This window comes from Mobula hypostoma, chromosome 19 (genome assembly GCF_963921235.1).
Source record: "Mobula hypostoma chromosome 19, sMobHyp1.1, whole genome shotgun sequence".
Lineage (NCBI taxonomy): Eukaryota > Metazoa > Chordata > Chondrichthyes > Myliobatiformes > Myliobatidae > Mobula > Mobula hypostoma.
In genome coordinates, this window is record NC_086115.1 from 40,683,405 (window position 1) to 40,704,725 (window position 21,321).

At 42.8% G+C, this 21,321-nt stretch overlaps 1 protein-coding gene across 2 annotated transcripts in view; it reads right to left on the reverse strand.

Moving 5' to 3' along the window:
* Window positions 1–21,321, reverse strand: part of LOC134358990 (adhesion G protein-coupled receptor A1) — a 608,347-nt gene that overhangs the window by 248,894 nt on the left and 338,132 nt on the right. For both annotated transcript variants that reach the window (XM_063071754.1, XM_063071753.1), the window contains exon 11: window positions 1,741–1,902. In XM_063071754.1, coding sequence (XP_062927824.1) covers window positions 1,741–1,902 — 162 coding nt within the window. The remainder of the gene's footprint in view (window positions 1–1,740; window positions 1,903–21,321) is intronic.

A 21,321-nucleotide genomic window follows, 5' to 3' on the forward strand; every position in this document is an offset into this window, starting at 1 on the left:
GGTTTGCCCTGGCACTGTAGTGTGTAATCACAGTAACATCCTCAATGGATGTAGCCAGTCACCGATCCCGCATATTCATCAATGTTGATGTGATGATCATAGGTAGCCGCCTCCCTGAACGTGCTCCAGTCCGTGGTTTCAAAGCAGTCCTGCAGCACTGAGGTGGCACCTTCTGGCTCGGCCGTGATCTCCTTGTGAAATGGTTTGACTCATGTAACCAGTACGCAAGAATTAGCAAAATGGAAATGTGGTCTGAGTACCCAAGGTGAGATCAGGGCTAAGCCTTCCAGGCTCCATGAATGTTGATATAAAACAGATTTAAGTATTCTCTTCTCTGGTAGCAAGTTGACATGCTGGTAGAACTTTGGAAGGGGGTTTCTTAAGTTGGTATAATTGAAGTCACCAGCAACAATGAAGCAACCATCAGGTGAGTGGCTTTGAGGTTGCAGATGGTGCCATAGAGCGCCTACAGTGCTTTGCCAGCACTAGCATGGAGTCGGGGGTGGGAGATGAAATCAGCAATGATCACAATGGCAGTGAACTCCCTCGGTAGGTGGAAGGGCCTGCATTTCACCATTAAAATTCTCCTGTTAATACCGAGGCATTTACATACCTGCTCAATGATAGAGGCACACAGAGCTCCTTCACGGTTCTTGCTGGAGTTTGCAGCATTTCTGTCCACTAGAAAAGATATTAGATCCTCTAGCTGGACAGCCAAGTAGGAATGTCATCCTCAAGCCACGTTTCTGTCAGGATGACTCTGCAGCAGTATCTCCTCTCCCCTTGGTTCAGACACAGATGCAGGTAACCCAGTTTATTTTCTAGCAATCGAACTTTAGTGAGTAGAAGCTTCAGGAGAGTGGAGCTGCGTGGATCTACTTAAGTCTTGAATACTCGCGTGCTTAACGTGCTTTGCACTTGAGTGTACTGTTCCCAATGGCTGCTTCCCTGAGTAGCTGTAGTAGACCACAGCACAAAGTGAGGGTCTGTACCCCGTGTTAGTCCATTACTGCTCAGCACCTTCATTATTCCACTCGCCAGCAAGGCAGACTTGCAGATTTTAGTGTTCTTTATGAATAGCAGTGCTTTGCAGTCATAAAGAAGGTGAACAGGACAAGAAATTTCATCGTTAATTGGAGCCAGGGTGGCCTCTGTGACTGCATTTGCCATTACCTGAAGTCGGGAAGTGGACTTTTTCCAAAATCCATTGCCTTCACTAAAACCATGATCTGCGGCCTTTTGAAAAGCTGCGGCCTGACTCTGCCAACCAAGTTGAAAGTTTACAACCAGCTTATAAACAAGACACCCTCAGTAAGAGCAGAGAAAATATGGTTCCACTTTTACATTCCTTTAAGTAACTTAGAGTGCTTGAATCACCTTCACTTAAAGAAGAACCATGGGTATTATCATAAAGAATAATAAAAAAATAGTGTACAGAGACACTTGTTTGATCAACAATCCATCAGGCTGTTCACTGCCTAGATTTCGGAAAGCCCTCACATGCAGATCTCACCAAAAGTATCTTGATCACTTGGACCTTCTGCAAATAAATTATTTTAAATTGAGAAAACCCCACAGTGAATGTTATTGCAAATGAAATTTCATAAATGTCCACCAATGAATGAAACTGCTAAGAGCTGAAGAAGCACTTATCTTCAATATACACAGCACTATACAACTTTGTCCATCTATCCATTCATCTTTTCTAACCAATTGAAACAAAGTTAATGAAATGAATACCTTAGAAATACCCTGTGTATTACTGTTTAGCACAAGGTTTGCGATGAGTTCCACACACTGCACAATTCGGGTACATGCCTTTTCTTCATTCTGGGCCATCCACAATATGTGTTCATCCACAAGCATCATGTTACTGGCGATTTCTATGATGGATTCTCCAAGCTGGGGAACAAACATGCACAATTATACTCAGATGATTCATTTCCAGGTGCCACCGTACTGCAAAATAAAAGTATTTTCAAAACTTCTGTTCACCATTCAATAAAAGTGAACCAAGTAACAGCCATTGATATCTGCTCCAATCTTAGATTAGCTAAACTTTACATTCTTTTACTCAAATGATAGACTTCACTTATCTTTATTAAAATGCTCAAACCAGAAGTAGAAATTTTCATTCTGAGCTCTGATGTTCATGAAAAGCTGCAAGTAATGTGTAGATAGGAAAACATAATTTCAGTCTTGGATTAATTTTCTTTACAGATGAAAATGGCAGTTAATCAGCCAAGTAAAATTTTGCATGATGTGATCAGGGAATGCTTCACATTAAATTTTCCCCTGATCAAGAAAATACAGGGTCTGGCACATTCAAATGTACAAATGTCAACAACTGTGGTTGTTGGAAGTTCAGTTATCACAACCTGAGGCTGTCACTGCAAAAACCCTGCAGGGCAGACAGCTTTCCTGTATCACATGCCTGGGAAAACAGCTGCTTGCTGACAGTCATAGACTCAGTTCAGTTCCTAAGACTTGACTGACTTCAGCAGACATAACGCAGTTCATAACTTGAAATAATCCAGCAGCCGTTGCCAGCAAACATGAGGATTTGGTCAAAATCTAAGCTTGGGTGGAGAAATAATATATCACATTTGCAGCTTGTAGCTGATCTGGTGATGGTGATCATAAACAACAAAAGGACCAGAAAACTCTTCCATCCATTCTAAGGATTACTCTAAATTAGAATTTGAATTGGACCAACCATAGCTATAGGGTTAGGGGTAAGGAAGATGTTGGGTAAACACCAGGAAATCTGCAGAAGCTGGAATTTCAAGCAACACACACAAAAAATGCTGGTGAACGCAGCAGGCCAGGCAGTATCTATAGGAAGAGGTACAGTCGACGTTTCGGGCCAGGACCCTTCGTCAGGACTAACCGAAAGAAGAGATAGTAAGAGATTTGAAAGTGGGAGGGGGAGAGGGAGATCTGAAATGATAAGAGAAGACTGGAGGGGGAGGGATGGAGTTAAGAGCTGGAAAGTTGATTGGCAAAAGGGATACGAGGCTGGAGAAGGGAGAGGATCATGGGACAGGAGGCCTAGGGAGAAAGAAAGGGGGAGGGGAAAGGCCAGAGGATGGGCAAGGAGTATAGTGAGAGGGACAGAGGGAGAAAGAGAGAGAGAAAAAACATATATATAATAAATAAATAAATTACGGATGGGGTACGAAGGGGAGGTGGGGCATTAATGCAAGTTAGAGAAGTCAATGTTCATGCCATCAGGTTGGAGGCTACCCAGACGGAATATAAGGTGTTGTTCCTCCAACCTGAGTGTGGCTTCATCTTGACAGTAGAGGAGGCTGTGGATAGACATATCAGAATGGGAATGGGACGTGGAATTAAAATGTGTGCCCACTGGGAGACCCTGCTTTCTCTGGCGGACAGAGCGTAGGTGTTCAGTGAAACGGTCTCCCCGCCTGCGTTGGGTCTCGCCAATATATAGAAGGCCACATCGGGAGCACCAGACGCAGTATATCACCCCAGCTGACTCACAGGTGAAGTGTCGCCTCACCTGGAAGGACTGTCTGGGGTCCTGACTGGTGGTAAGGGAGGAAGTGTAAGGGCATGTGTAGCACTTGTTCCGCTTACAAGGATAAGTGCCCGGAGGGAGATCGGCGGGAAGGGGTGGAGGGGACGAATGGACAAGGGAGTCGTGTAGGGAGTGATCCCTGTGAAAGCAGAGGGGGGCGAGGGAAAGATGTGCTTAGTGGTGGGATCCCGTTCGAGGTGGCAGAAGTTACGGAGAATTATACGTTAGACCTGGAGGCTGGTGGGTTGGTAGGTGAGGACAAGGGGAATCTTATTCCTAGTGGGGTAGCGGGAGGATGGGGTGAGAGCAGATGTGCGTGAAATGGGAGAAATGTGTTTGAGAGCAGAGTTAATGGTGGAGGAAGGGAAGCCCCTTTCTTTAAAAAAGGAGGACAACTCCTTCGTCCTGGAATGAAAAGCCTCATCCTGAGAGCAAATGTGGCGGAGACGGAGGAATTGCGAGAAGGGGATGGCGTTTTTGCAAGAGACGGTGGGAAAAGGAATAGTCCAGGTAGCTGTGAGAGTCCGTAGGCTTATTGTAGACATCAGTAGATAAGCTGTCTCCAGAGACAGAGACAGAAAGATCAAGAAAGGGGAGGGAGGTGTCAGAAATGGACCAGGTAAACTTGAGGGCAGGATGAAAGTTGGAGGCAAAGTTAATGAAATCAACGAGCTCAGCATGTGTGCAGGAAGCAGTGCCAATGCAGTCGTCGATATAGCGAAGGAAAAGAGGGGGACAGATACCAGTATAGACTTGGAACATGGATTGTTCCACAAAGCCAACAAAAAGGCAGGCATAGCTGGGACCCATACGGGTGCCCATGACTACACCTTTAGTTTGGAGGAAGTGGGAGGAGCCAAAGGAGAAATTATTAAGAGTAAGGACTAATTCCGCTAGATGGAGGAGAGTGGTGGTAGAGGGGAATTGGTTAGGTCTGGAATCCAAAAAGAAGCGAAGAGCTTTGAGACATTCCTGGTGGGGGGTGGAGGTATATAGGTTCTGGACATCCATGGTGAAAATAAAGCGGTGGGGGCCAGGGAACTTAAAATCTTCGAAAAAATTCAGAGCAAGAGAAGTGTCACGAACATAGGTCGGAAGGGATTGAACAAGGGGGGATAAAACTATGTCGAGGTATGCAGAAACGAGTTCGGTGGGGTAGCAGCAAGCTGAGACGATGGGTCTACCTGGACAGGCAGGTTTGTGGATCTTGGGTAGGAGGTAGAAACAGGAAGTGCGGGGTGTGGGAACTATAAGGTTGGTAGCAGTGGATGGGAGAGCCCCCGAGCTGATAAAGTTGGTGATGGTGTGGGAGACAATGGCCTGGTGCTCCTTAGTGGGGTCATGATCGAGGGGTAAATGAGAGGAGGCATCCGCGTGTTGTCGCTGTTCCTCAGCAAGGTAGAGGTCAGTACGCCAGACTACAACAGCACCCCCCCTTATTGGTGGGTTTTATAGTAAGGTTAGGATTAGTGCGGAGGGAGTGGAGAGCAGACCGTTCAGAAGGAGTGAGGTTGGAATGGGAACAAGGTGTGGTAAAGTTGAAGTGGTTGATGTCCCGTCGGCAGTTAGCAATAAAGAGATCCAGAGCAGGCAGAACACCAGAATGGGCTGTCCATGAAGAGAAGAAGTGTTGAAGACGGGAGAAGGGGTCATCGGTGGGGGTGGGTGAGTCCTTGCTGAAGAAGTAGGCTCGAAGACGGAGCCGGCGAAGGTGTTGGGTAGTTGGGACTCTGTGGTTCATCTGCTGGGTTGTGTATTTATATCTCTAATTAACAATGTTTAAACCAGGAACTTGTCAGAATATTCGTTGCTTGCTTGAAAGAGTGCAGTCCATAACGGTGGACTGTGCTCCATAACTTCAGTGGTGCACAAGGCTTGAGCAATTGGTTTTAGTGTCACCAAAACTACCTTCTTCTCATCACTATACTGATGATGACTGCAGTATGTATGACACTAGGATGCACTGTAAAATCTCATAAAGGTTACTTTAATAGCACCTCCCGCTCTAGTGGCCACTTTGACCAATGAAGATACATAAGGAGAGTAACAGATACCCCGAGATCAGGAACACGGCTGGAACTGACAGAGGCACCTTAGGCAGTTGTGTGTAGTAGGTCAATTTTGTAGACTCACTGATAATAAATTAAAAATGCTACTGAACTTATTCACAGGAAAGCAAGTCTGAGAACTTTTTAGGGTGGGACCCAACTGGATCCAGGAAGATTCAGGGAAAGTGTATCCACAGGAAACAGTGGTGTTGGCAGGCAGAAGTGCTGAAGTAGTCAAATTAGAGAACTGAGACTTCTAGTTGGGGCTGGGATGGATGAAATCGGAACAGTGAGTGTCATCTACAATGCTGGTATTCTAGTCAGGGGCTGCAAATGTCAATTAGGATGGCATTACTAGTTGGGGAGGGTGATGGGTTGTGTTGTTAGATCAATCTGGAGATTGTCTGTGAGTGCGAGAAGATCAGTGAGTGGGAGCAGCAGGTTGTTTAATGGTGGGAGCTGTTACAGGGAGGAGAGAAAGAGTAGAAGGCCACTGACGGTGAGCCAGGTAAGTCAATAACTTAGAGGAATCTTCCTCATGGATATCCTATTTAAGTGATTAGATGGCACAGGTCATATGACTGAAAAGATGAAACAGAGAATGGTCGGTGACTACATTCCACTTGCAGAAGTGGGAGTGGTGGGAAATAAATAGTAGCATTTAAGAGGCTCAAGGAAAGGTACAAAAATATGCAGAGAATGGAGGGCTATAAACCATGTGGGGGAAGAAGAAACTGCATTAGTTAGGCGTTTAAATACTTCCACAATTAGTTCAGTGGACCATCATGCGCTGTAGGGCCTGTTCCTGTTTTGTGGTGCTCAGTCATACAGCCGCTGGGATAGAAGAGTACACAGGCAGTGCATGAACACATCGGATGCATGCAGGAACCGAGGACTTCACACAACTGGCTTGAAGCCCCAGACTTTCAAGACCATTTTATTCCTCACAGAAATTGGATGGTGTGGCAGATAGGTACACAGCACCGTTATGAAGTTGTACCACTTCCATTTACCCACCAAGTCATATACCATCCTGGCTTATATCAGCATTCCTTCATTCATACAGTGGTCTTTATCACACTATCCTCAATTGTGGTAGTGTTACCAGCACAATCAGCCTTGGTCCATTGCCTCAGAAACTAGGGATGGTCAATCAATGAAACCCCAATCCAGCAGACAAATTAAAAAAATCAAGTGTCTGCACATTGGCAATGTACTGCTCAGCACAACTGCTACAGTGATAAGCAGATGATTGAGGTACTCGTTAATCTTTAATTTTAACAACTTTAACAACAAAAATGTTTACCATTGCCTGCATGGTGGGTGGTGAGGGGGCGGGGGCTGATGCAGGTGGGGGGAGAAAGAGGAGGAGTGTTGGTGCTTTTGCTGCAGTTTGTATATGCGGGGTGGGGGGGGGAAGGGAGCTTTGGCGTTCTACTGTAACATTTTTCAGTCATTCATTTTCTGGGATTTTTTTTCTTCTGTTTTGTGGATGTCTGTGAAGAGTAAGAATTTCAGGTTGTATACTGTGGACATTTTCTGACATTAAATTTAACCACTGAAAGTAATGCCAAAACTGCTTTATGTATTTCATTTCATTTTAAATTAATTTAATATAAACACAAAACTGGGTGCATTTATAACTTCAGTGACAGTAACAGAATTGCCTGCAGTTGCCAACAAATGAAGTAAGGGCACATGACAGACATACTTAGGATGTTGTGGTTATTTGGGAGCACATGAAGATTTGAAGAACAACAATCATTTAAGTTACAGCCAATTTCAGTGACAGAATTGAAGATACCTTTTAGATCTGCTGTCTGAAGAGGGAGTGTTATTATTCAACCTGGTTTCCTAACTTATAAAGAAATGTATTTTCCCTATTTCACCAGACCCAAAGGTGAATAAAGAAATCAATATAACTTGATCTTGAGTCTGAGAGCTGTTGTGATTGCAAGCATTCAGGCGAGTAGTAAATCCACCATTGCATTCCCGAGTTCAACCTTATAACAAGGAAAGAAAAATGGATTTCTTCAACTGTTGAACATATGAAATATCTTCAGAACTATACTTGAGAAGAAGCTGCAGAGACAAACTTAGGAGCTCAAAGGGAGTGGTTCCACTCCAAACAGAACATGAAGATGTTCTATTAACATCACAAAACTTTGAAACACTTGTTCTGACCTTCTTAAATATCCTGAGGCACTTGAAAGAGCAAAAAAATAGGGTCAAGCTACATATAGAGTCATTAAGATTGGTGATCAATAATTTGGTCAAAGTAATTTGCTCTTGATCAAGATAAAACTAAAGAGCTTATTCTTGATTCCAAGAAGGGGAAGGACAGTAAACATTGGGGGATCAATGATGGAGAGGGTCAATAGCTTTTAATACCTGGGCATTAAAATATCAGATGACCTGTCCTGTGCCCAGCACATAGATCATAAGCAAAGTGCACTAGCATCTTACTTTCCTAGGAGGTTAAGGAAGTTCGGCCTGTCACTGAATACTGTACCAAACTCCAAGAGATGTATTGTTGGAAGAATCCTGACTGGTTGCATCATGGTCTGGTACAGCAATTTGAAAGTAAGAAGCTGCAAAGAGTAGTGGACAATACACACACAAAGCTGAAGGAACTCAGCAGCATTAATAGAAGGGAATAAACAGTCAACATTTCAGGCCAAGACTCTCAGGGTCTCAGTCCAAAACTTCAATTGTTTACTCCTCTCGATAGTTGCTGCCTTACCTGCTGTGTTCATCCAGCAATTTGTGTGCATTGCTCAAGATTTCTAGCTGCTGTAGAATCGCTTGTGGCAAAGAGCAATGGACTTAGCCCAATACATTATGAGCACATCCCTCCCCACCAGTGGCACTATCTTTAGCAGGCTTTGCCTCAAGAAGACAACATCTATCATCAAACAACCCTGCCATTCGGCCAATGCGACCTTTTTCTAGCTACCACGAGGCAGAAGGTAGAGAAGTCTGAGGTATAACACAACTAGGTTCCTGTACTGTCCTTCAAACATTTAGTTCTTGAACCAACCAGCAAAATCCCATTCACTACACTTTAGCAACATTCTGATCACTTTGCACTACAATGGACTTGTTTTTTTTCTTTTATTCTAATTGTGTTCTTTCTTCTAAAATTGGGTATTATTTATGTTTAATTTATGTTTTTCTTGTGAATGCTACTAATATGGTGCCATGTAGCTGTGAGTTCTTTCGTCATTGCACCTGTGCATACATGTAGTTGTGAATATGACATTGAATTCCTAAAATTGACATTAAAATTTGGACTAATTTATTCTTTTTATTTGCCCAACTTAGTTAATGTAAATCTTATTGTAATTTATAGTTTGTTTGTATGTATATATTGCACTGTACTGCAGCTGCAAACCAACAAATTTCATGACTTATGTAAGTGATATTAAACCTGGATCTGATTCTGAAAATCAACTATGCTTTAGACTATCAGGTGAGCTTTAAAAAACAAATGAAGGGAGGGGAAAAGCAGAATACTCGAGTACTGTAGCAGCAGCCAGGCCAGTGGCACTGTGGCTGGATCTGTGACTCAGCAGGGAGGAGTTAAATCAGGCAGAGTGGCAGTGATAGGAGGTTCAATACTAAGGGGCATGGACAGGAGATTCTGTGGCCGGGAAAGAGAAGGCAGGATGATGTGTTGCTTCCCAGGTGCTAAGATCCAGGGATGTCACAGAGTGGCTGCAGAAGGTTTTCAAGAGGGTGCAGCTGGAGGTTGAGGTGCACATTTGCACCAATAACTTAGGTAGGAAGGGAGAAGTGGTCCTGCGCAGTGAGTATAGGGAGTTAGGGAAAAGGCTGAAGAACAGGACCTCCAAGGTAGTCATCCAATCACAAACAAAAGAAAATCTACAGATGCTGGAAATCGGAGCAAGACACACAAAATGCTGGAGGAACTCAACCGGCCAGGCAGCATGCATGGAAAAAATGCACAGTCAACGTTTCAGGCCGAAACCCTTTGGCAGGACTGGAGAAAAAGAGCTGAGGAGTAGATTTGAAAGGTGGGGGGAGGGAAGAATGAAACACCAGGTGATAGGTGAAACTTGGAGGGGGAGGGATGAAGCAAGGAACTAGGAAGTTGATTGGGTAAAAGAGACAGAAGCCCATGGAAAAAAGATAAAGGGGGGGGAGGAGCACCAGAGAGAGGCGATGGGTGGGCAAGGAGATAACATGAGAGAAGGAAAAGGGGATGGGAAATGGTGAAGCGGGGGGTATGGCATTACTGGAAGTTTGAGAAATCAATGTTCATGCCATCAGGTTGGAGGCTACCCAAACGGAATATAAGGAGCTGTTCCTCCAATCTAAATGTGGCCTTATCATGGCAGTGGAAGAGGTTCTAAGTCTGTTGGGGTATATACTATGTTCAGTGCTCACAGTGTGACCTCCTACATATCAGTGAGACCTAACGTAGACTGGGAGACCGCTTCGCCGAGCACCTACGCTCCAACTGGCAAAACAAGCGGGATCTCCCAGTGGCCACCTATTTTAATTCCACTTCTCATTCCCATTCTGATATGTTCATCCATGGCCTCCTCCACTGTTGTGATAAGGCCACACTTTTTTTTACAGCTTTTTTTCTCTAGTCCGGCCAAAAGGTTTCAGCCTGAAACATCACCTGTGCTTTTTACCATAGATGCGTCCTGGCCTGCTGAGTTCTTCCAGCACTTTGTGTGTGTTCCATGGTAGTAATCTTTGGATTACACCCAGTGCCACGTGCCAGTCAGGGCAGGAATAGGATGATGGTACAGGTGAATGAGTGGCTGAAGAAGTGGTGCAGGGCGGGGTTTCAGATTTCTGGATCATTGGGATCTCTTTTGCAAATGTATGATCTGTACAAAAAAGATAGGTTGTACCTGAACCCAATGGGGACCTGCCTTGCAGGCAGGTTTGCTAGACTTGTTGAGGAGGGTTATAACTAAGTTGGCAGGGGAATGGGAATTAGAGTAATAAGGCTGAGGATGGGACAGTTAGGATACAAGTTGATGCAATGTGTAGTGAGACCGTGAGGATGCACAGGCAAATAACACGGCAAAAGTCAGTGGGATGAGATGCAGTGTACCAAATCGAAACAGGTGATGAATACAGGACTGAAGGTGCTATATTTGAATGCACACAGGATAGAGAATAAGGCAGATAATCTTGCAGTGCTGTTAGGCATTGGTAGGTATGGCATTGTGGGCATCACTGAGACACGGCTGAAAGTCAGAGATCACTCTAATATGATAGAATTCACCCTGCAGTTTGAGGGGGAGAAGTTAAAAACATTAGTTTTAAAGTATTAGTTAACGGTGGAATAAGAGGAATTATAAAGGCATGAGAGAGGAGTTGGCCAACGCTGATTGGAAGGGGACACTAGCAGGGACGATAGCTGAAAAGCAATGGCTGAAATTTCTGAGAGAAATTGAGAAGGTGCAGAATAGATACATCCCAAAGATGAAAAGGTATTCTAAAGGGAGAATGAGGCAACCGTGGGTGATGAGGGATATCAAAGACACCACAAAAAGCAAAAGAGAGGACATATAATACAGCAAAAATTAGTGGGAAATTAAGTATTGGGAAGCTTTTAAAAATGACCAGCAGGCAACTAAAAAAGACATAAGGAGAGAAGAGACGAAATATGAAACTAAGCTAGCTAAAAATATCAAAGAGGATACCATAAGTTTTTATAGATATATATAAAGAATAAAAAAGAGACGAGAATATATATTGAACTGCTGGAAAATGACACTGGACAGGTAGTAATGGGGAAGAAAGGAATAGTGAACAAACTTAAGTATTTTGTGTCAGTCTTCATTATGAAGTACACTAGCAGTATGCCAGAAATTCGAGAGTGTCTGGGGGCAGAAGTGATTGTAGTTGCTATTACTAAGGAGAAAGTGCTTGGGAAGCTAAATGATGTGAAGGTAGATAAGTCACTGGGACCAGATGAACTACACCCCAGAATTTTGAAAGAAGTAGATGAAGAGATTGTAGAGGCATTAGTAATGATCTTTCAAGAATCACTTGATTCTCGAATGGTTCTGTAGGACCGGCAAATTGCAAATGTCACTCCACTTTTTAAAAGGCAGGGAGGCAGAAGAAATGAAATTATAGGCCAGTTGGGTTGATTTCAATTGTCGGGATAATTCAGGAAACCAATCTTAAGGATGAGATTCTTAGATCCTTGGCATGATAAAGTAGGACAATGTCAGCTTGGTAGAATTCTTTAAAGAAATAACAAGCAGGATAGACAAAGAAGAGCCAGTGGAGATTGTTCACTTGAATTTTCAGGCGGCCTTTGACAAGGTGCTGCACATGAGGCTACTTAACAAGATAAGACTCCATGGAAATGCAGGAAAGAAGACTGACTGATTGGCAAGAAGCAAAGAGCCAGAATAGAGGGGGCCTATTCTGGTTGGGTGCTGGTGACAAATGGTGTTCCACAGGGGTCAGTATTAGGGCCACTTCTTTTCAAGTTATATGTCAATGGTTTAAATGATGGTATCGATGGCTTTACAGCCAAGTTTGCAAAAGATATGAAGATAGGTGGAGGGTCAGGTAGTGTTGAGGAAGCAGGGAGTTGCAGAACGACTTAGACAGATTGGGAGAGTGGGCAAAGATGAGGAAGATTGGATGTATTGTACGGAATTGTATGGTCATGCACTTCGGTAGAAGGAATAAAGGCAGAAACTATTTTCTAAATGGGGAGAAAGTTCAAAAATCAGAGGTGAGAGGGACTTGGGAATCTTTGTGAAGGATTCCTTGAAGGTTAATTTGAGTTGGTGGTAAGGAAGGCAAATGCAATGTTAACATTCATTTTGATAGGACTAGAATATAAGCAAGCATGTGATGCTGAGTTTTTATAAACCAAGGATCAGACTGTACGTGGAGTATTGTGAGCAGTTTTCAGCCCCTTATCTGAGAAAAGCTGTGCTAGCATTGGAGAGAGTCCAGAGGATGTTCACTAGAATGATTCTGGTATCAGGAGTATTTGATGGCTCTGAAGTTTAGAAGAATGAGGTGGGATCTCATTGAAACCTATCAAATATTGAAAGCCCTACACAGAGTAGATGTGGAGAGGATGTTTCCTCTAGTGGTTGAGTCTAGTACTGGAGGGTAGAGACACAGAACTGAGGGATGTCCATTTAGAACCGAGATGAAAAGGAATTTCTTCAGCTAGGAAGTAGTGAATCTGTGGAATTCATGGCCAAAAATGTCTGTGGAAGCCTGGTCAGTGGGTATACTTAAAGAAGGGGGTTGATAGTTTCTTGATTAGCAAGGGTATCAAAGGTTGTGGAGAGAAGGCATGAGAATGGGCTTGAGGGGGATAATAAATCAGCCATGATAGAATGGTGGAGCAGAATCGCTGGGCTGAGTGGCCTAATTCTCCTCCTATGCCTTATGGTCCATGTGCTTTGGGCTTAGGCATCTGGCACACCAATGAATGATGTGGTAAAATAAACTTGAAAGCTGTCAAGTCACCTGTAGTGGAGGACAACAGAGCTCCAAGTTTACTGAGGCTAAACAAGATTACAGAGGTGGCTAAAGCTGTAGAAGGATTTGAGCAGAAACACGAGAGATTTAAAACTAAGGCTTCACTGACTCGAGAGTCATCATGGATCACCAAGCACAAGAGAGATAAATCAATGGGATTTTGCAAGTTCAGCTACAGAGAAGATCCGGAGAACATCTCAAGAGTTGAGTCTGCTCGTAAAACAATACATGAGGCTACCAAAAGCAGGTTTGCTTGAAATATGATAATGAAAAAAGGCAATAGAGTTGATTATGAGAGTTCTTTTTTTAATTTCTGTGGTAGACATATCCAATACAAGAGGACATAGGTTTAAGGTGGGGGACTAAAATTTATAGATTTGCCTGGCAAGTTCTTTTCTTACACAGAGAATAGAAGGTACCTGGAATGCAGTGGCAGGGCAGGTAGTAGATACAGTTACAACAGTAATGTTCTAATGGTTTTAAGACAAACTTATGAACAGGCAGGAGCAGAGTGATGTCGATGATGTGCAGGCGTAGTTGGGATTAGTTAGATTTACATCATGGTCAGTGCAGACATGGTCGGCTGAAGGGCCTGTCCCTGTGCTCTACTGTTCTGGGTTCAAACGATGGGGAGGTGGAGAACAGTGTAGCTCAGTATCAGACTGGGACAATGAAGGGAGGTGGACAGTAACCGGGGACCTGAAACAATGACTTTGGTCTGTCTGAAATGCTATTATAAAGATCTTGAAAGGGGGAGTCACAGCTCCTGTTCAATCATCCAGACTTAAAAAATGCACATTTCAAAGCTGTGGACACATTTCTGGGGATCCTGCAGTTCATGTTCCTTGTTTTTTTTTTGTTTACTTCCATTTAACTATTTGCACAATTTGATTAAGGTGCTACAGCACTGAACGGACTCTGCATCTGTGGTCTGCAAACACAGAATTTAGCTGATTCCGTGACTACGGCCCGCAGCCACTGGACTCCTGGACCAGCTTCACTCGCCTCAACATTAAAGTCATTTGTTATCAAAAAATGTACACATTCTACACCTTGAGATTTGTTTGCTTACAGGCAGCCACAAAGCAAGAAACCCAAAGAACTCAATTTAAAAAAATGAAAGACCATAACCACTGCACAGAGAAAGAGAGAAAAAAAAACACACATCATGTAAACAATGGATGCAAATGACAGCATTCCGAACCAGATTGAGTCCTTAGACCCACTCCCCGGAGCAGCCGGACGGAAGGCCCGAGCTTCGATCTCTGTTTTTCATATAAAAACATGGAAAAGCTTGCAGAGACAACAGCTGCCAGAGAGAGGAATAAACATTGCAAGAGAGCGAACGAAATCAGCCCAACCCACAACTCTGCATACGTGCCTTCCAGTCTATCTGGGCCGGTGTTTAAATTGTCTAAGCACCAGATTGTGCCTTTCTCTAGGACTGGGCCCCGGTGCAGCAACACACGCAAGCACAGCCCAAAGCCGTTCTCGATCTCACCAAGTTGGCTCAGCGCTTGGATCGATCCAACCTCGCACCCGGGTTAGGTGCACGGGGCCCGAAACTCTTCATCGACTCCTCTCCGAATCGTTCACTCCAGCAGTCACAGCGATACCAACTCCATCTTGAACATGTTGCGTTCCAGCTTTGCGATACACCAGTACACTCATCCTTCGAACCAGCTTCGCCTCCACTTGCCTCAGCGGCTTCGTGGCCGTGGACTCCCTTTTGGGGCCCCCGCAGTTAATGTTATTTTTTTCAGTTTTTACTGTTTGCACAATTTGTTCTTTGCTTCACACACTGGGTGCGTTGATGGTTTTGTTCTGTGGGGTCTTTCTTTAAACAGATTCTATTGTGTTATTTTGTTTTGTGGCTGCCTGCAAGAAGACGAATCTCAAGGTTGTATACATACTTAGATAATAAATATGCTTTGTACTTTCAACTGCAACTTTGTTCTATTTACTGTGATCTACTTTACAATAGTTTCCACATTGATTTGAAAGGATTCACAGCAGGTCCAGAAACATGAGGAGCTTATTTAACATTTTGGCAAGAACACAATTAAGATGAAAGTTGAACCTTTGCTGATGGCAGTTTGGGTTCTTCTTGCAGTGAAATGTACTCCATGATGTCATAATTGTTATTGATCGATTGATTGATTGATTGGTACAGTGCAGAGTAGGCCCTTCCGGACCTCTGAGCTCTGTTACCAGCAAACCTCAATTTAACAACAGGACAATTTACAATGACCAATTAACTTATTAAGTGGTATGACTCTGGACTTTGGGAGGAAACTGGAGCACCCGGAGAAAACTCAGGCGTTCTATGGGGAGGATGTACAGGCTCCTTACAGAGGACGTTGGAATTGAACTCTGAACTCCGACGCCCCAAGCTGTAACAGCATCGCTACTGTGGTGCCCATTACTATCGTCCATCACTTTAACAAAATGATCAATATATAGCAGAAAAAAACAAGGACAAAAGTTGGTAAGTGAATTCCAATCTAATCATGTAAAACTAGCTAATTTTCTTTTAAATTGGTCCTCTCATAGAACATTTTAGTAGAATGTTAGCCCAGAAAAATAATCCAGTTTCCAAATAGCAATAGCAAGTGAAATATCAGTTGCCTTTTCCAAATGTTTTCAAATTCAGATGTTTTCTTCCAAATGAAATGCCAATATATGATGTGGTTTCAAGCCACTCAAGGCAGTAAATAACCTTAATATACCCTTTATCTGCATTTGTAATTCCAGAGACTTGCTCAGAACAGGCCAAATTAAACATCCTGTAGAGAATTTAAAAACAATTTCCTTTTGTTTGGACAAGTAAGTGATCTCCAAAAGAAACATTCAAAGCCAAAGTGAGTGAACTAATACAGGTGAATTAAAAAGACTTTTGATAACTGTGGAGTAATAATTTGTCCATGCTGAAAAATAATACACTAAAATGTTTATGCACTGCAGACATGTAATTTTAACACAAGAAACTTATCTGTGCATCTAATGCAGAGATTCTGGCTTAAGCAATACCAAATGGTTGCTTATTGCATTAGTTCAGAGTAATGCAGAGTAATTCTGGGAGTTGTGTGCATCCACTGAATGTGACACAAGACCCTTGATAGGTAAGGGCTCACTGACGACAACTGCTGCTCGAAGTTGCTGAACGCATGGAGAACACTCTCAACAACCAGTGACGTAGGCACGGGGGCAAACATCTTATTTTCAGTTTCAAGTTTGACATCAGCATCTTGGGGGATCTATCACTGATGTAGTCAAGAAGAAGGCACACTAATAGCTATACTTCCATAAGCATTTTATGGTGCATCCATTACAAATGGCCCTCACCATCTGGGACATGCCCTCTTCTCACTGCTACAATCAAAGAGGAAGTACAGGAGCCTGAAGACCCACAGTTACCAGTTTTGGTCCAATTTCTTCCCCTGTGCTATCAGATTCTGAGCGGTCCATGAAGGCATACACACAACATCACTACTCCTCTTTCTATACCATTTACTCATTTCTAGCTTATTGTAATTTTTATGTCTTTAACTGTAGTCCAGTCGTGAAACAACAAATTTCATGAGATATGCCAGTGATAATAAATTCTAATTCTGATCTACTGGTGTGCCTCTATGTGTGGGGCATAGAGAACCATACAGGTCAGTGATGATCCAGCAGTGCCCAGAGGGACGTGACTGCCAAAGTGATTATCCTAATACTGATCCCATGTAGAAAAGTGTTCAATGATCAGATATGTACATGCTGAGGTCAGGGAACACAAAAAAATACCAAATAAGTTACTAGGAAGACCAAAATAGTGTTTCCCCATGTACATACTATTTCTCGCAACGATAGTTACCTGATGAAAATCTCTTATCATCATTACTCCTACCTGACATTCATTAACCCCAACACATGCTCATAGAGACATATGAAACACCATGCACAAATATATTTCCAATTTGCACGTGAAGTTTGCAAGGTAAGAACAGGCAATAATAATGGTCAGGGAATGGGCTTCAGAGAATCTAACTATTCAGAGGTATGTGGGAATGAGTCTGGCAAACATTGCATCAACTGCCAGACAAGCTGTGGGTAGCTCCAAGGATCATGGTGCATGACATCTAATTTTGCTTCTCATTTTCCACTTACAACACACACCCAAACTTTCCTCATTTGCAAGAGGTAGGAGATTTAAATGCAAAGCTCTTCCAGAAATGTCTGCACAGGCACATACTAATGAGCCAGCAGAAACTATACACGATGACACACTGTCACAGCATCTGTCACTTGTGTTCACCAGCTCTGATACTGGCACTTCAGGGATGGGGGATGGAGACTAAATAGGCAGTAAGTGCATGTGGTAAGTCACCGAGGAGAACTGAGCTACAGCCAATCCAGGGAGTACCAGTTTTCCCTTTAACAAAAAGCCACATCAGTTCTGTTTCTGAGGGACCAGGATGAGCAATCTAAAATGGAAGACAGAAAAGATTACAGACGTTGTGATCTGGAACATAAAATAAACTGCTGGCAGAACTGAGAGTATGGGGCGGGGGGGTGATAACCAGTTCAAATAGATGAGAGGGGGAGTGAGGCAGGGGCTACCAGGTAATCGGCAGAACAAGGAGCAGAGGCAGATAATGGGAAGATGGAGCCAGGTGGGGGAGCAGATGGGTGGAATTTGGAGAAAGAAGCAGAGTGGGAGATACATAGAGAAAGATAAGGAAAGAGAAGAAACTGAGGCAGATGGATCCATGTGGACAGAGGAGAAGATGAAGATAGAATCAGAGGCAGCAAGGTAATAGGTAGAGACACAAGAGGCTACAAACCTAGGTTCCGATAAGTAAGGAAGATAGTAAGTAGAACCAGATAAGGAAGTGATGGTGGGCGGACGGAGTCATTTGGGGGAAAGTATAGAAAATCCAGTGGGTTAAGTATGTGTGCAAATAGACACTTGGTACCAGGTGAGGGAGGACTAGGTAACAAAGGGAGGGGGTGTTGTGTTTGAGAATACTTGGGTGCATTAGGAGAGGGAAAAGACCACAGATGGAGCAAGTTAATTAAAATTGAAAAATTCAGTGTTCAAACCACAGGGTTGTATACTACCCAAATGGGATAAAGAGCACCACATACTGGTTTTGCTGGATGCCTTGCAAATGCACTTACAAACTTCTTGTGTCTCAGCAAAGATAATCTGATCTTCATATCCTTGTGAAAATAAAGTGCTCAATGCTAGTTCCAGAATGCTTACTTGCGGGGAACAATTAACACCTTCGCAAATCAATCGAATAAACTTCCCACTCATTAATGAGCTCTTTAAATACCACAGTTGGGATTCAGTACTGACTTCCTGCAATGAGTCAAACATTGTGGCAGTTGCTTAAAGACAGGCAATAAAATTACTCATGGCAGAAGGATGAATGTTATCACTATGTATTCTACATGCTCCAGCAAGGCAACACAAAACACATGGAAATACCAGATGCAATATCACAACACTAAAAATAGAAAAGTAGTTTCCTAATGCTGTGACCTTAAACTCTGCTAGACTTTGCTGAGGAGCCCATTTGTAAATACTTCAATTTGGTGATGCTCATGGGCGTTCAATGATGGGGAAGACTTTCAATAAGAAGATTTTAAGGCCAAGATCTCTACAAATGGTTCCTCTTGATTTTCTGACAAAAAAACAGTCTCTTCACTTCAAGTTATCAGATGAGCTTTTATTGGTTACAATAAGCAATCGGAAGGGCCCTTTAGCAAGAAGCCAACTGTTTTTATTGGAAAAAGTTTACAGCAACTGAAAAACCTCATCATTAATGAGCTTTAATATTATCACTTGATATCAGTAGACCTTGATCGAGTAACAGGGTAAAGTAACCCTTTAATTTCAAAATTCTTATTGAAATTTATTCTGTAATGCTGCCCCACTTTAATGATTTGCACAGCATCAGAAAAGTATGCAGCAATTGAGCAATTACACACGATTCCATAGGTGAATATTAATAAGCCCATAGATCATGGGAGAGAATTAGGCCATTCAGCCCATCGAGTCAGTTCTGCCATTCCATCATGGCTGATCCATTTTCCCTCTCAACTCCATTCTCCTGCCTTCTTTCTATAACCCACTATGCCCTGACTAATCAAGAATCTAGCAACCTCTGCCTTAAATATACCCAATGACTTGGCCTACACAGCTGCCTGTGGCAACAAATTCCACAGATTCACCATTCTCTGGCTAAAGAAAATCCTCATCTCTGTTCTAAATGGACTTCCCTCTATCTTGATGCTGCGCCCTCTGATCCTTGACGTCCCCACAACAGGAACCATCCTCTTCACATCCACTCTATCTTGGCCCTTCAACATTCGATAGGTTTCAAAGAGGTCACCCCTCATTCTTCTGAATTCCAGTGAGCACAGGCCCAGAGCCAGGAAATGCTCTTCCTATGACAAGCCTTTCAACCCTGGAATCATTTTCATGAATCTCCTTGGAACCCCCTCCAATGCCAGCACATCTTTTCTTACAACTCTACAAGTGAGGCTTCACTAGTGCTACGTATATAAAGTCTCAACATCACATCCTTGCTTTTATACTTTAGTCCTCTTGAAATGAACACAAGCATTGCACTTGCCTTCCTCTCCTCAGACTCAACCTGCAGGTTAACCTTCAGGGAATCCTGCACAAGGACTTCCAAGTCCCTTTGCACTTCAGACCTTTGAATTTTCTCCCTGTTTAGAAAATAGACTATGCTTTTATTCCTTCTACCAAAGGACATGACTATATACTTCCAGATACTGTATTTTGCCACTTCTTTGCCCATTCTCCTAATCTGTCTAAGTCCTACTGCAGCCCTCCTGGTTCCTCAATTCTGATTGCCCCTCCACCTACCTTCGTATTGTCCGCAAACTTGGCCTCAAAGCCATCAATTCCATCATCCAAACCATTGACGTATAGCATAAATAGAAGCCGCCCCAATACTGACCCCTGTGGAATACCACTAGTCACTGGAAGCCAAACAGAAAAGGCCCCCTTTATTCCCACTTTTTGCCTTCTGCTAATCAGCCAACACTCTATCCATGCTAGTATCTTTTCTGTAATACCATGGGTCTTATCTTGTTGAGCAGCATGTGCAGTACCTTGTCAAAGGTCTTTTGAAAATCCAAGTACACAGCATCCATCTGTGTCTATCCTGTTTGTTATTTCCTCAAAGAATTCCAACAGAGTTGTCAGGCTAGAGTTTCCCTTAAGGAAATGATGCTGATTTTAACCTATTTTATCATGTGCCTACAAGTACCCTGAGACCTCATGCTTAATAATCGACTTCAACATATTCCCAGCCACTGAGGTCAGACTGACTGGCCTATAATTTTCTTTCTTTTGCTTTCCTCCCTTCTTGAAGAGTGGAGTGACATGTGCAATTTTTTAGTCTCCACAATCTCTTCAGCTACCTCTTTCAAAACCCTAGCATGTAGTCCATCTGGTCCAGGTGACTTATCTACCTTCAGACCTTTCAGCTTCCCAAGCAATAATGCATTATGCATTATATGTTTTTTTGAAGTAGTTCATTTTTTCCATGTGCTATTGAAGTGGAAAAAGATAAAAGCAGTGTTTCAATTTTCCCCGAGGCATCAACTCCACAATCTCCTTTAGTTAAAATGTGTGGAGACCATATTAAAGCTAATGTACAGTATATGGGACGACTGCAAATCTGAGGAATGTGACCTTAAATTGGACAGAGTGCTTACTGTGACCTAGTAGTGTCTCCTAGGGTGAGACAATAGAGACTCTGGGATTAAATATTAATTATACAACAGAAGAAAGAGAATGACACGGAAATAGTAAATCTGGAACACAGTACAGAAATAAACAATGAAACAAGGACAAGATTTTAAAAAAATGTACTTCAAACTGTTCTAAAGAAGCTTCCTATAAACCAAGGAACGAAGTGAATCAGAGGCTGCAGAAACATTGAAGAAACAGCTGTAGATCTTGGTAGGATTCAACTTGCCTGTTCCATATTATCTTGTGATCTGGATCAACTACAAAATTAAAAAGGTGGATAAATGAAAATAAATATCTTAGCTTGGAAAATGTATGGAATTCAACTGGAACAATAGTTCAGTATTGCTGCATCAAAATATTATGGTAGCCTTTGGAATGATTCCCAAGATCCAGATTAATTCCTTGTTTTTCCAGCTATTTTAAATATGTTACTGTACTATTTT